This window comes from Chroicocephalus ridibundus, chromosome 2 (genome assembly GCF_963924245.1).
Source record: "Chroicocephalus ridibundus chromosome 2, bChrRid1.1, whole genome shotgun sequence".
NCBI lineage: Eukaryota > Metazoa > Chordata > Aves > Charadriiformes > Laridae > Chroicocephalus > Chroicocephalus ridibundus.
The window spans coordinates 24,131,678-24,145,411 of NC_086285.1; the positions used below are offsets into that span (position 1 = coordinate 24,131,678).

General features: G+C 36.5%; 1 protein-coding gene across 7 annotated transcripts in view; it reads right to left on the bottom strand.

Moving 5' to 3' along the window:
* Positions 1-7,302: 7,302 nt before the first annotated feature.
* Positions 7,303-13,734, bottom strand: part of ABCB1 (ATP binding cassette subfamily B member 1) — a 63,211-nt gene continuing 56,779 nt past the window's right edge. For all 7 annotated transcript variants that reach the window (XM_063324769.1, XM_063324773.1, XM_063324771.1 and 4 more), the window contains 5 exons: positions 12,920-13,076; positions 12,285-12,482; positions 10,593-10,799; positions 8,925-9,071; positions 7,303-7,528 (listed from right to left, as the gene is read on the bottom strand). In XM_063324769.1, coding sequence (XP_063180839.1) covers positions 7,322-7,528; positions 8,925-9,071; positions 10,593-10,799; positions 12,285-12,482; positions 12,920-13,076 — 916 coding nt within the window. In that variant the 3' untranslated portion in view covers positions 7,303-7,321. The remainder of the gene's footprint in view (positions 7,529-8,924; positions 9,072-10,592; positions 10,800-12,284; positions 12,483-12,919; positions 13,077-13,734) is intronic.

The following is a 13,734-nucleotide window of genomic DNA, read 5'->3' on the forward strand; positions in this document are numbered from 1 at the left end:
TGTGGTGTATTAAATTGAACCAAACATTGAATTTCCTGTCCACAGCTGCAAAATCAAGCAATTATGGAATGCTTTTATCTTCTATTAGCAGGAAATACTAAATTCGCCTAGTAAAAAATACTGATGTTGGTGGTAAAACGCTTGTCGACTTGCAAGTGAAAAGTTTCACTTTAACGTAACTGTAGCATTTTAATACCCTATTTTGTAAATTTCTATATGTGTTCTTTAAAAATTATAGGACAGCTGAAATTCAATGTAGAATGATAGTGGTGTTGAATGTAATATCTCTTAAAGAAGTAATTCACTCAGGAAAATGGCCTTCAAACTCTCTATCTGGAATCAAATTATCCAGACTAAATGAAAACCTCTTCGCTCCTGTAATACACAGAAATATTTTTAATACATGGGAAGACTTTTCTTTAACTTTCGCCTTTATCTTAATATATTTTGTGACAAATAAGGTTGAATTAGGAAGAAATAAATGAAAGGCCTTTGATTTAAATGCTAAGATAAACATTATCTACCATCACTGATTGCCTCCAGTAGGACTGCTTAATGTAGTACAAGCTGGGAAGAGCAGTTAATGTCTACTGCCCTTTTCTAGGTCTTAAGACCTCGGACTTCAGAAGACATGGTAGCAATGCTGTCAGGACTGTGCATTAATACTATTCCCTTGGGCAGAAAAGAGAGTGGGGACCCCGGACAGTGACCAAAAGCTCATAAGAATATTGCTTTTTGGATTAGACAGAACACTGTATATATCGAGCTGAACAAGATATACATGAAGAAGAAAAGAAAAAGAAATTTCTCAAAGAAAATGCACATTAACTTTACTATTGTCTGAACAAATGAGGCCATCATGTGGCAAATTAAAGACATGGCCACAGAAAAAAAAATGATCCATTAATAGCTTTTGGTGATAATGAAGAAAATATACACCTTCCATCATGAACGCAGAGAAAACCGGTGTGAAAGTTCAGACACAGAAATTTCTCCTAGCTTTTCATTTTTTCATGAGGAATTCTAGAGAAATTCTGAAGGATGGTTTAGAAATACTTTATCAATGAAAGATTCTTAGGTGGAAAGCACATACATGTTTTCTATCTTTAAAGTCTCATAGGTAATAATGAGAGAATGGGAGTTAGAAGGAATAACCACGTCTTCAAAAGAAAAATTTCAAATGAGAGCCAAATGAGCAACTAAGTTTGTGATGATTTATTGAGCTCCTCAGGAAACTGCAGGAAATTAAATTATAAAGATCTGCAAAACTAGATTGATGTATGCTTCATTGAATGTACTGTTAATGAGCTGAACCTTGAAACATTAGCATGTTGAACTGTAATTCTCAACTGTAGCATGCAAGAAGAGTAATGTCTGAGTTGTTTCTGGTTTAGCAGATATGTAAATAACTCCCATCTTTAATTTCTCATCTTCTTTTACACTGAAGAATAGACAGGTACATGGAGATAAATCTTCTATAGAGCTACCCAACAGAAAATCTTAGGAAACCTTAAATTAGATTAGGAGTTTCTATGCTGAATTCACTTTGTGGATGGGAAACATCATAATTCCATAGTGACTTCTTCAACTCATCCCTTGGAATGTGTGCATAAATTTTGTTTGTTTATCTTTTGAACAACATGGAAATGCCATATTGTTTTATATCACTATGAACTATGTGCATGTCAAGGAATGACTGAAGAGTTTGTACAACAAACACATTGATTAATCCCAAACAAAAGCTGTACAAAATGTGGTATACATACAAGTGAAGGTAAGAATAAATTAATATTGGGGAAAGTCAAGAATGCCTAGGAAGAAAAAAGTGTGAGGCCAATGTTAACCAAACAGCTTGTCAGAGCCTCAGTGGTAAATGGAGAATAGATAATTCTGACTTGCTAGTCACCTTACACCCACAGTAACTTAATTCTTTCTGCATTCTGCCCTGACTCTGTATATATTGCTGTAAACAAAGCTGACCTAATTAAGGACACTTGAAAAATAGGTAGGAACTAGGAGTTACTATGTCAGATAGGTATGCATTCCTTCTACCTCAACATCATTTTAACATCTTACATATCCTGAACTTAATTTTTTTCTTAGATTCCACATTAATCACATTATTCACTTACTCTATTTTCATGTGATTTGAGAACCAAATCAGAAGTAACATGGACATAAAACTATTCCTGTTTGGTAGATGATGTAAGGACCATGCTATTTTATATTAGAACAACTGTTGTATTCAAAAAAATTGTTAACATGTTTGTCTACTTTACTAAGCAAATGAATGGTATCATTTCTACCCACAGACACTTCAAGTGAATCTATTAAAACACAGATTATACAGACATTATATATGCAGACACAGTCTTTTAGGTTATCTAGAATATCGATAAATTTAAATATTTGGGCATTTTAAAACATCCCCATACAATTTGTAGTATTTCCATAAAAAATGTCTCTGTCTTGGTGAATACAAAGCTGCAGCTAGTGTTTATACATCTACTTTTTTGAAACATTTTGTAGCACTGGTTCTAAGACCCATTTTCACTACACTAAGGCATTGACAATGTAGGTATTTATGATAGTCATGCTCATATACTTTTGTGAAGAGATACAATAAGAGGTTGTTATTAATGGGGTCAGCTAGTGACAGCAACTCTAGAATGGGATGAACTGTGCCCTAGACTTCATTGGCCAGACCTTTGTTAACCCTGCAGGAGATGGGCTTGCTTAGGGAAACGAGCTTAGGCATGAATGTTCACTTTCTGTTAGTTGCAGTCCTGTCCTAGACCTCTACAGCAACAGCGTTAGTATACTGATCTCCTTAGTTAACAGAGTACAGCTGTAATGAAATGTACGCAGGAATAGGCATACAAAGACAAAAGGAAATGTACTCACAATAACAGGGATTGCTAAAGATAGTTGTCCTTGTGTGTTCTGCTCTTTTCCTTCCTGTTCTCTACTTTTGAGAATCTCTACATCTCTACACTCCATGCAATTCACAGTAAAGGATTTGAAGTGGCCGCTGGTCCTGTTTCTTACTTTCTGTTTTCAGTTTACTGCATTAAAATAACTAGAATAAAGATACCATCCTGTCTTAGAAATACAGACTGAATGTATGGATAAACTACATTGTTCGAAATAATCTATCTACAAGACTGGGTACTTGACAGTAACAGTTATTGAGACTGTTTATAGATACATTTATAATGTGGCATTTTCTGCATAAAAATTGCTAGTTGAGTGTTTTTACCCTGTATTCATAGGTCATGTGCCATGTTTTTCCTCTCCTCCAAGTTGTCATCTTCTTCCCTTTCAATGACCAGGCCTACAAAGTAGATTGAATTTTGAGGGAGACGAATAGGAGGAAGAGTTATAAATGTACAAATAAACAATACATCTTGAGGAAGAGATTAACTGTATCTCTATTCGTACTATGATTACAGGAATTAGTCATTAACAAATATTTCAAGGAGATCTTTAGTCTATTGCAGAAATGAATGCTACCAGGAAGGTCATTTTCCTAGACAAGTACAGCAGCAAGAAAGCAGGTTCAAAGGACTTACTTACTCATAAGGAAGGAGAACTGGTTCCATTAAAGCTAGATTGATGGGGAGTCAATGTCAGGGTAGAATATTGTTGAACATCTCCAGACATATGGGGTAGTTCTGGAAGAACTTTGAGGGAATGCCTGAAGAAAAGACTAGTGGAGATCCAGAACTGATTTACAGTCTTCATTTGGAGATGGCACATGGTCTATGGTATTGGTGAGAAATAGTCCTTCAGAATCTTTTGAGGGGAGGGAGAATGCTGGAGTTTATTTATGCTCTTCCTCTATGTCAGAAATTATAGAAGGGCATAGTAGTGAGGTATTTGTTGCATAAGGAACAGCAAAATGCCCTTGTAGGGGTAAGTATGTTGGAGAATGTTGGGCTATAGGACACTGTCGTATTCAACACCCTGGAAAGAATCTGCAGTAAGAAAGGCTTTCTAGACTTAAACCCTGATTTTCTTCTGAGACTTCTGTTTTGATTAGTTGTTTCAGCAGGAGTGCTATCAGACTGTTGAGCTTAAGTGCTTCTTGTTTCCTTATTCCCACAGTTGGTGGCCTATGCTTGGAAAGTGGTTCGGATTGACAAGGTCATGTCGATGCTGACATCCCTCTAAAGACTTGTTCCAAAGGTAATGAAGCAAGAGGCACAAGAAATGTGTGAAAAACACTGCTGTATTACCTTCTTCCAGAACGGTAAACTCAGCTTGAAACTGGTGCAGGCTTTCGCAGTACTGCGTTCAGTTTTGGGCCCCTCACTACAAGAGGGACATTGAGGTGTTGGAGCGTGTCCAGAGAAGGGCTACAAAGCTGGTGAGGGGCCTGGAGGACAAACCTTATGAAGAATGACTGACGGAGCTGGGGTTGTTTAGCCTGGAGAAGAGGAGGCTGAGGGGAGACCTTATCACCCTCTACAACTACCTGAAAGGAGGTTGTAGAGAGATGGGGGCTGACCTCTTCTCCCTGGTGACAAGTGATAGGACGAGAGGAAATGGGTTCAAGTTACGTCAGGGGAGGTTTAGGTTGGATATTAGGAAACATTTTTTCACTGAAAGGGTTATTAAACATTGGAATAGGCTGCCCAGGGAGGTGGTGGATTCACCATCCCTGGAGGTGTTTAAAAAAAGGGTAGATGGGGCACTTAGGGACATGGTTTAGAAGTGGCTTTTGTCAGGGTAGGTTAAAGGTTGGACTTGATGATCTTAAAGGTCCCTTCCAACCTCAGCAATTCTATGATTCTATGATTCTATTCTCATAACAAGAACAAGACAGAGAAAAAAAGGCCTATTACTTCAGAATAACACCACTTAGATATCATCAAGCGCTTAGAGTGCTCGTGGTCAAAGATGATTGCTGACTATTCCAACAAGGAGGACTCAGAGCTCAGATAAGTATCTTATGATATCAAGGTGAACCAAAATGTCTCAGAGCCTAACTGAAAAGGCAGAGCTAGGAAGTAAGATCTCTTATGTGCTGTAGAAAGACGCAGTAAAATAATAGTCCTTAAAGCAGAATTGTCCTAGGTCAGTCAACCCTTCCTTTGGGTCAAGCATTATAATGTAAAAGTGTATGAATAGAATATGGACAAGTACACATTTTTGGAGGTGTCTCTGTCTGTCCTTTTGTCTTTGTGACTAAAAATTACATGATGAGGCACCTGGTGGTAGCACAAGAGCAGTAATATGGTTGTTGTGGTCTTCCAAAAGGAAATTCTGAAAGGAAAGCAATTGTGAGCAGCAGTACAGTTATTTAAGCATTTATGGTGGATTTTGAAACACAGATCCACTATCCTTCAAGGAAAGTCCTTACTTTCCTTATAGGGCCTTTCAACCAAACGTGAAGTGTTCAGCAATTATTATGCAAAATTTTGCATAAATCTCAACAAAGGGGAAATACTTCTTTAGAAATGTGGAAGAAAAGTATAGAGAAAAATAGATTGTTTTGGAAAGTTTCTACATTTGACATGAACTTCTGAAACAAATTTTAAGCTACTTGGTCAAAAATTTCAAAATTGATTTTCAGATGTCTTTGGCAAAACATTTACAGTGCTTGCCTGATTTTCAGAAAGAGCTAAATTTGTCTGGTAAATCAAGCATCTTTGAAATGATAAAAGCTGGGGAAACAATCCAATCATTACTAATCCAATCATTAGAAATTGTATCATCAAAAATTAAAAAACCTAGGTTTAAAAATAAAAGACTAAAATCCAGAATTTACTTAAAAAATCAACATAAATAGGTTCTCACTTGAATCTTCAGACTATAATGTGAAATAATATCAATTCAGTTCTTGCAACTGCAAGTAGAACTTATTTATATTATGATGCAGACTAATAGCCTTACTTATGGACAAAAACCTTATTGCATCAAGTAATACATAAATAAGAAACAAACAAATTTGCTAGTCAAATTGGTTTTCCATTGAAAACAGGAACAGAAGAAAACAGGTAAGTGATTCAAAAGGAAGACTGCATCAATCAACAATCTGGAGAGTGTTATTATTACATCGATGAGCCTAATTGCCTATCAGTTAGGTTGTGTGTGTATAAATATCTAGATGTAGATATGACAGATCATATGTATAAATCTCAGGGAATCAGAAATTGCTGTCATGGAAGTGTGGAAGACTGATTAATGAGGCCAGTTTTAAACTTAAAAATAAACTTTACTGCATTCATCAACAATATACATTGCTAATGGTTAGTTCTTAATAATTATTAATCACTCTTACAGCAGTTAGTCCTTAACAGTCACCCTAAATTAGCAACTAATATACAATATCACAGAGCCAATGCCATATAATTAGCACTGTTGGTTACAGTCCTTGAGAGTCTCAGTCATCAGGGTGACCAGGTTCAAAAGCTCTTAAATGAAGGAAGCTAACACTAAAAAAGGTGTCCTTCCTTCCCCCTCCTCCAAGCCCAAATTCAAGATTTTCACCTTTTATAAAATATTGCAGTCTTTAGAGAGTTCTTAGCCTCTGACTCCTAGGAGTTTGGGAGACACGCAGATACTACTTTCCCAGGCTGCAGCAGGTGCCTTGCCTTGCCTTGCCCATCAGTTGTGGAGTTTTTCTTATTTGCTGCTTCTTTTCTGCATTATACTTAAAGCTATCTTTTCACAGGTCTCAAGGTTGCACCTCTTCAGTGATCAGTAACTGACCACCAGTGAGGTACTTACAGTTCTGGGACCTTTATTTTCAGCCTGCGCCCATATTTCCAAGACCTTTGCTGTCATTCCAGGCTAAAACTCCGCACCATAACAAGAGACATCTAGCATCAAGCTCCAGATAGCCTGCAAGTTTTCATAACAAGTTGACAACAAGCCTAATAGGCCAGGACTGACTGTGCCTGACACAGGCACGGTAAGGATCAGGCTTGAAGTTTGTTTCTGGCAATAGCAAAATAAAAAATATTTTTACTGAGCATGAAAACGTTCACAGGTTGTTTACCAAACATGCTTGATGAGTGTGATTTTGACAGAATTCAAAGCAAGCTAATATTAATTACATTTGGCTTTGTATGCTTCTACTTTTATGAGTGCACGTGCTTTGACCACATAGTAGAGTGGTTCAAATAATGAAAACTAGTAGTGAGAAACCGGTACATATTTGCTTAGTATTTTTTGATTTTGTAGGACTTATGAAAGGAAGGAGGAAAACCAAAAGTAACAAAACTGGCTATTGATATTGAAATAATTACAGTGACAAAAATAGCAGTATTGAAATAATTACAGTGACAGTTCAGAGATAAGTATGGCCTTTAATTTACATGTTGCATGACCCACTTTGAACATTGACCAGAGAATAGTAGATGCCTTTTTCAGCCAGGAGCTGCTGATGGGTCCCTTGCTCTACGACCTTTCCATTCTGGATCACGGCAATCTTGTCAGCATTTTGGATGGTGGAGAGGCGGTGAGCTATCACGATGCAGGTGCGACCTTCTCTGGCTTTATCCAGAGCTTCCTGGACAATCTGTGCAATGAACAAACCAAAAGGTGAACTATTCTGGCAGCTGTTGTGAGATATACCTCAATTGCCATCTGTGAGGTAAACTGTAATATGACAGTGAGGGAAAGGGAGTATCTGTGGCTTTAGCTTCCTGTTTTAGAATTAGCTTGTGTTGGCAAGGAGTCAAAACTGTCAGAGCAGATGATGCCATGATAGCTAAAAGGATGAGATGGAACCAGGCTCATTACTGAGACGCATGGCAGGAGAACAAGAGAAAATGTTCATAAATTGTAACAGGGGAGTTCTGACTGGATATAAGAAATATTTACTGCAAAGGTAATTAAGCACTGGAATAGGGACAAAAGAGAGCTTGTTGAATCTCCTTGGAGATTTTCAAGGACTCTACTTCAAGGACCCTACACAGCACTAAGCAACCTAGTTTGAATTCAGTATTGGCCCTTGTTTGAAGAGGAGGTTTCATTATAGACCTCCAGTGGTCCCTTCCATGAGTAATTAATTATATACGGGAGTTAAGTCAGTAATCTTGGGTCAACTACTATCATACTAGTTCTCATGATTTCGCAGGAAGTCTCATGAATCATGTTTTTTTTAAAGCTAGCACTGGCAGAAGAATACTAATATGAATCTCTGCTTTCTTTTCTTTGTGATGTATTCTTATTAATACAGAATAAAATAAGAGATTAAATTTCTGTACCTAACTGGCACGTAATTAAGAAAACAAAGAATCCTGGAATTATTTAATGGCATTTTCCTGTCAAACCTTATGTATGCCTAGAATTGATCAAAACTTGGTCCATAGGGTTTGAGTTTTTCAGATTATAGTACTTTTTTATAGTATTTGCCTATTTGACTAAGTACTTTTGTAGAATCTGTGTTGATTTTCTACAGCTAGATTGTACTTCTGTTATACCAAGATTGCAGCTTTGGACTTAAAAAAGAAGTAAGTGTTCTAGCAATTTGTTCACCAGAAGTTTGCACATTAGCCATGAACATACATCAAGGAATGCAGAGCAATGGGAGAAGCAAGAAAACAAGATTTGGTCATGTCCCAGAAAAAATGTTCTCTGGCAGCATCCTCAAACTTTTCAGGTTCTGAAGTTTGTGCCTCATGATTCAAATTTGATAGCACTTTTCCAATGGAAGCATAAACAATTCCAGGCAAAAAAATGCCTTCTTCATTGCTACTTCAATCTGCCTACTGCCATAAAGGTGCAAAAAAATTATTTTTTTTTGGTAAGGAAGAGTAAGACCTTAGTATTTATTACTATTGCAAATATGTAATTTGCATAAAACACCATATTTCCATCTTTGTGCTTTAATCTGTGGAAGTGAAAACAATAATCATTATACAAAGAAACATGGATATAGATTCTGGACTTCTGGATCACAATCAAGTTACCTTTTCACTTTCTGTATCTAAGGCAGACGTAGCTTCATCCAGTAGCAGAATTTGGGGCTGACGTACAAGAGCTCGGGCAATAGCAATACGTTGTTTCTGACCACCAGAAAGCTGAGTTCCCTTGTCTCCTACACGGGTATTGTATTTCTAGAAACAATATATTATGTTCAGATTATGAATGCAAATCGATTCTGAAGTATATTTAAGCATATTGACCGTGACACCAGCCATCCGTAAACTGCACATTCCATGCCAATAGCTCTCTGAAAACAGATGACCAGAATTGCTATCTGCCTTAGATCTATAGATTTCAACTAGGAGACTTCTTTGTAGCACGAAGCATTTCAGAAATTCAAAGCAACAACCCCTCTAAGATTGGAAGGAAATATTATTCTTAATCAGGAGACAGAAAACCAAAGCTCAGTGAGTGTCTATGACAATACTGGGGATCAAACCCTGACCTTAAGCACTCCAAGCTAGCATTCTAACCAAGCAGTTATTCTAACCCACATTTATTCATCCTGAAGAAAAAAATAGCTGTGTATAAGATGTATCAGTTTCAGGCCAAATTGTATACTATATCTATACAGAGACATAGACATATATACATATATTTATCTATAGCTGTACTACAGTTTTGGACAGTTTTGCTTTTAATTTAGTTATACGTCAGTTAAGGCAGACCGGTCAGGTCTCTGGACAAACTCATGTGTAGGTCACAATAGTCTTTGAGTTATTATATATTTGGTTGCAAAAAGTACCAAAGTTTTATGAGACATCATTATATATCACAGGATTTCTCTACAGAGTTTTGGAAAGAGCAGATCTCGAGAAGTCATTAGAAACCGAACACGATCTGCAAAAATCATGGGCTTTGGCCTTTGTATTTTTTCAAGAACTGCATAAGGCAGCTTAATAGCCTGAAATTAAGCTGAATATATACAACATACAACTAAGCTGGCAATCTCCTTGCTTCAGGAAGTTTTGATTTGTAAAACCCACAGAAGAAAAATCCATCCAGAACTATTAAATAATAAAACATGATTTCTACCTTAGGAAGTTCCCGAGTCACAAATTACTTGAAGTTAAACAAGAATTCAAGGGAAATGTGATTAGATGTTTAGCCTTTTTGAATACCTAATTGTAAATACGTCTTGCATGATTTCATGCATCACAGGGCTTTCATCTCACTCAAGATGTTAATTCTTACATTATTATGTGTTGGTCATATATATATATACACAAAAGACTTTCTTAGCAATTTGTAGGAATACTAGAAATTTAAATTCTGATTAAGTATAACTCGAAGAAGAAACTTGTCAGTCTAGCAGAGTCTTTTATGTATGCTTGAGATAAACAGGTCCTTAAAAAGAAGTGTTTAACTCATTTAAAAACACACACCCCACACTTACAGCTCTCTAGATAGAATTGTGGATTTTCTTCCCTGGTATCTTAAATTTTCAGCTCCCCACCTGACAATAGAGTCTGCCAGAGTGAAAATAAGTATAGTAAACATTATTAAGAATGGATAAGATTTAAAAATCAGTTTCAGATCTATTTCCATCTCAGGGAGTTATTGTACCCCAGGGAATCAGAAATGGACACAATTTTCTCCTGCCACAGTAGGTCATCTCCAGTTCTGAGAAGGAGAAAAAAGAAATAACTTACATCTGGCAGAGAGTCAATGAAGGAATGAATGTTGGCTTCTTTTGCTGCCTTAACAATTTCCTCATGTGACACCTGCCGAGTGTTATCCCCATATGCGATGTTTTCAGCAATAGTGCAGTCAAACAGCATTGGTTCTTGTGAGACAATACCAATCTGAGCTCTCAGCCACTGGATATTTAGTGTCTTTGAACTTTTGCCATCAAAAAGCTGAGAAACCAAACATTTTAAATGTCAGTCACATGGCTATATATGTATTTGAGACTTACTGTAAATACATAGACAGAAGTTGTGCAATTGCAGCTCTTTCCTTAGAGATACCATATTGAAAGCTCACATAATCCCTTCCCCTCCTTCTCTTCTATGCTCCTCCAGCAGGTGTAAAGGGAAAAAAAAAAAAAAGCATGAAAGGAGAAATTACTTTCAACTACATAAGTATTTGCCATCTTTTTTCCTTAGAATTCCAATGGATTTGCAGGCTGCTAAAGTCTGCTTCCTGTTCCTTATTTGATGTGAAAAATCACTCATGAAGCTAGAGAATCTAGCATTACGCATTTTGGATCCACCATACCAAATAGCACAACTTTTAGGCACAGTTTCTCTCTTTACCAGACTAACGTAGGACTCACTGCTGTGAACAGCTGTTCTTCTGACAGTGCTTTTAAGCATACACTCCTTTCACTTAGTTCACAGTGCAATGGAGCTTGTAAAGTAGTCGACTGTTTTTGTGGTTTCTATGTGCTTTTCCCCCAAGTCTTTTCATAGAGGTCTGTGCTTTTCCCTTCAGTAGAGCATTGTTGGTTATTTATGGACACAAGGTCAAAAACATGGGTGATGAAGTTGCACTTGGTTACGCATACTTTTGGGGAACCTATGCTGTTTCTTTCTACACATCAGTTTGCTACACTGTATGGGCATTTCCAACTTCAAAAAAATCTTGCCCATTGCATCTAGGCCTTATTTAAGTATTGTTTCATCTTTTATGAGTATCTCTGCACAGACAAGTTCTGAAATCCTTCTTATTCTCACCTCATCCAATGCAAAACGTGTGGGTTCCTTTCCAAACCAAATCTCTGAGCACATTCACATCAAAGAGAAAATGGCAATAAACGATATCATTATGTGAAAAAAAAATATGTAAAGTTGCTGAATAAGTAGTGTGGGAAACCCTAGATGTATTTTAAACCAAAATTAGTAAAATAGTAAAATTATTTACAATCTATCGCTTGGTAAGTGGGCATACTCTGGAAAATGTTTCTGACAAGCAAAAATCATGATAAAAATTATTTTTGTCAATGTTCACTGTTCTAGGAAAGAACATAGATGGCAAATTCTCTTACTACATTTTACAGAGGTAGATACGTATATTTAATGACTTTTAAAGTGTTCTTAACATAAAAACCTCAGGAAATTTGCTCTGAATTCAAAGCCATCACTAGGCTGTAGATCAGGTATATTTTTACTACAAAGATGTTGTTTCACTAATTCATTATAATGTGGGAAACCAGGGCTTTTTCCATTATATTGTTTAATTGCATTTAAATAAGGAACTCTGATGAGACACTGCTTGTCATTAACATTAAAAATGTTAAAAAAATTAAACTAGAAATATATATTATACTTTATCACATCACATAAAACCAAATGAGCACCATCTGACTTAACATGTTGACATGTTTTTATGAAAATACTTACCATTTCTCCATCAAGTGGATCATAAAATCTCTCAAGCAGCTGAACAACGGTGCTCTTTCCACAGCCACTGCTACCAACAAGTGCCAAAGTTTGTCCCTTTTCTACTTTCAGATTCAAACCTTGGAGGATTTTGACCTCTGGTCGGTTTGGGTAGTTAAATGCCACATCTTTGATCATTACGTTTCCCCCAAATGTTTTCTGTAATTGAAATAGTATCACTGTTACATCTTTAAGACAATTTGACAGATGATTCAAATAGAATTGCAGAAGTCTTTCTTTTTCTTCCCCACTGAAATCAACAGTTTTGCATTTGCTGGAAAGCTGACTTTAACTCTGTGGTCTGAATCTTTGTGATGCTATAAAATCAAAGTACAGCACCGAACTGTTTTGAAAATGCTCATAATTCTGCTGGTTGAATTCTACACAAGTTGTACCTTAACCAGATTTTCAAAACAAATAACCTTTAGATAGTGTGGGCGAAAGCTTGATCCATGTTGTGTTTGGATAAAGTTTCAAGGATACATTGAGACAAGAACGTAATCAGTAGTAGAGGAAAAATCAGTTTGAAGGAAGTGAGAAGAACACTGCCCATATTGTCAATCAATAATACCACCCATTACACATGGCTTACTTACAGGCTTCTCTCCTTCCTCGCTGTAGCTATCTATGGAGGGTACTCTTTCAAACAGCATGAACAAGTGGGCAGCTGATATCTTGGCTTTGGCATAGTCTGGAGCAAAAGAACTGCTTTGTCCTAATGCCATTGCACCAAATACAACAGCTGAAAACACCCTATAAAAGAAATCACGAAAAAATATAGATCAATAAATAGACAATGAAGACAAGGAAAATGGAAATGGGGCTGCAGTCAGCTTTTTCTTTTACTTGGAGAAAAAAGGGGACAATTTAAAAAGAATAAAGCAGTAACCAACTATTATTGCTTTAATTACTCATTTAACTTCAGAAATTTGCTTTTATCTTCTTTTAATGAAGTGAGATAAACAAGCCTCTATCCCAAATACAATGTTTTTGTTAATCATCAGCACTAATTTCTTTAATTATTAATACTGGTTAACTAGATGAAGTCTCAACTGGGGCTAGGAGGAAAGTGGTCAATGGATGGTAAAATCCTTACTCTAATCCTGTTCTACTGTTGCTGTGGTTTCATCTCTACGGTTCAATGACCTCTGGGAGTTGGTGATTCAGTTTTAAGGCATCAATGAAAATAAGAAATCAAGCCTATAACAAGGTAACAATACAGATTTAATTTGGTATCACAATTCTGCTGGAAAAATTTGAAATGTTCACAACACCAACAAAAGGTTTAAAACTGTGTTATTATTGTTTTATGGTGAATGTAGATATATCTTTACAGGCTACATTAGAATGCCTGCTGTCCTCAGCTATTAATTACTGCCGCACAATGTAGAGTTATTATTTACTGAGAATT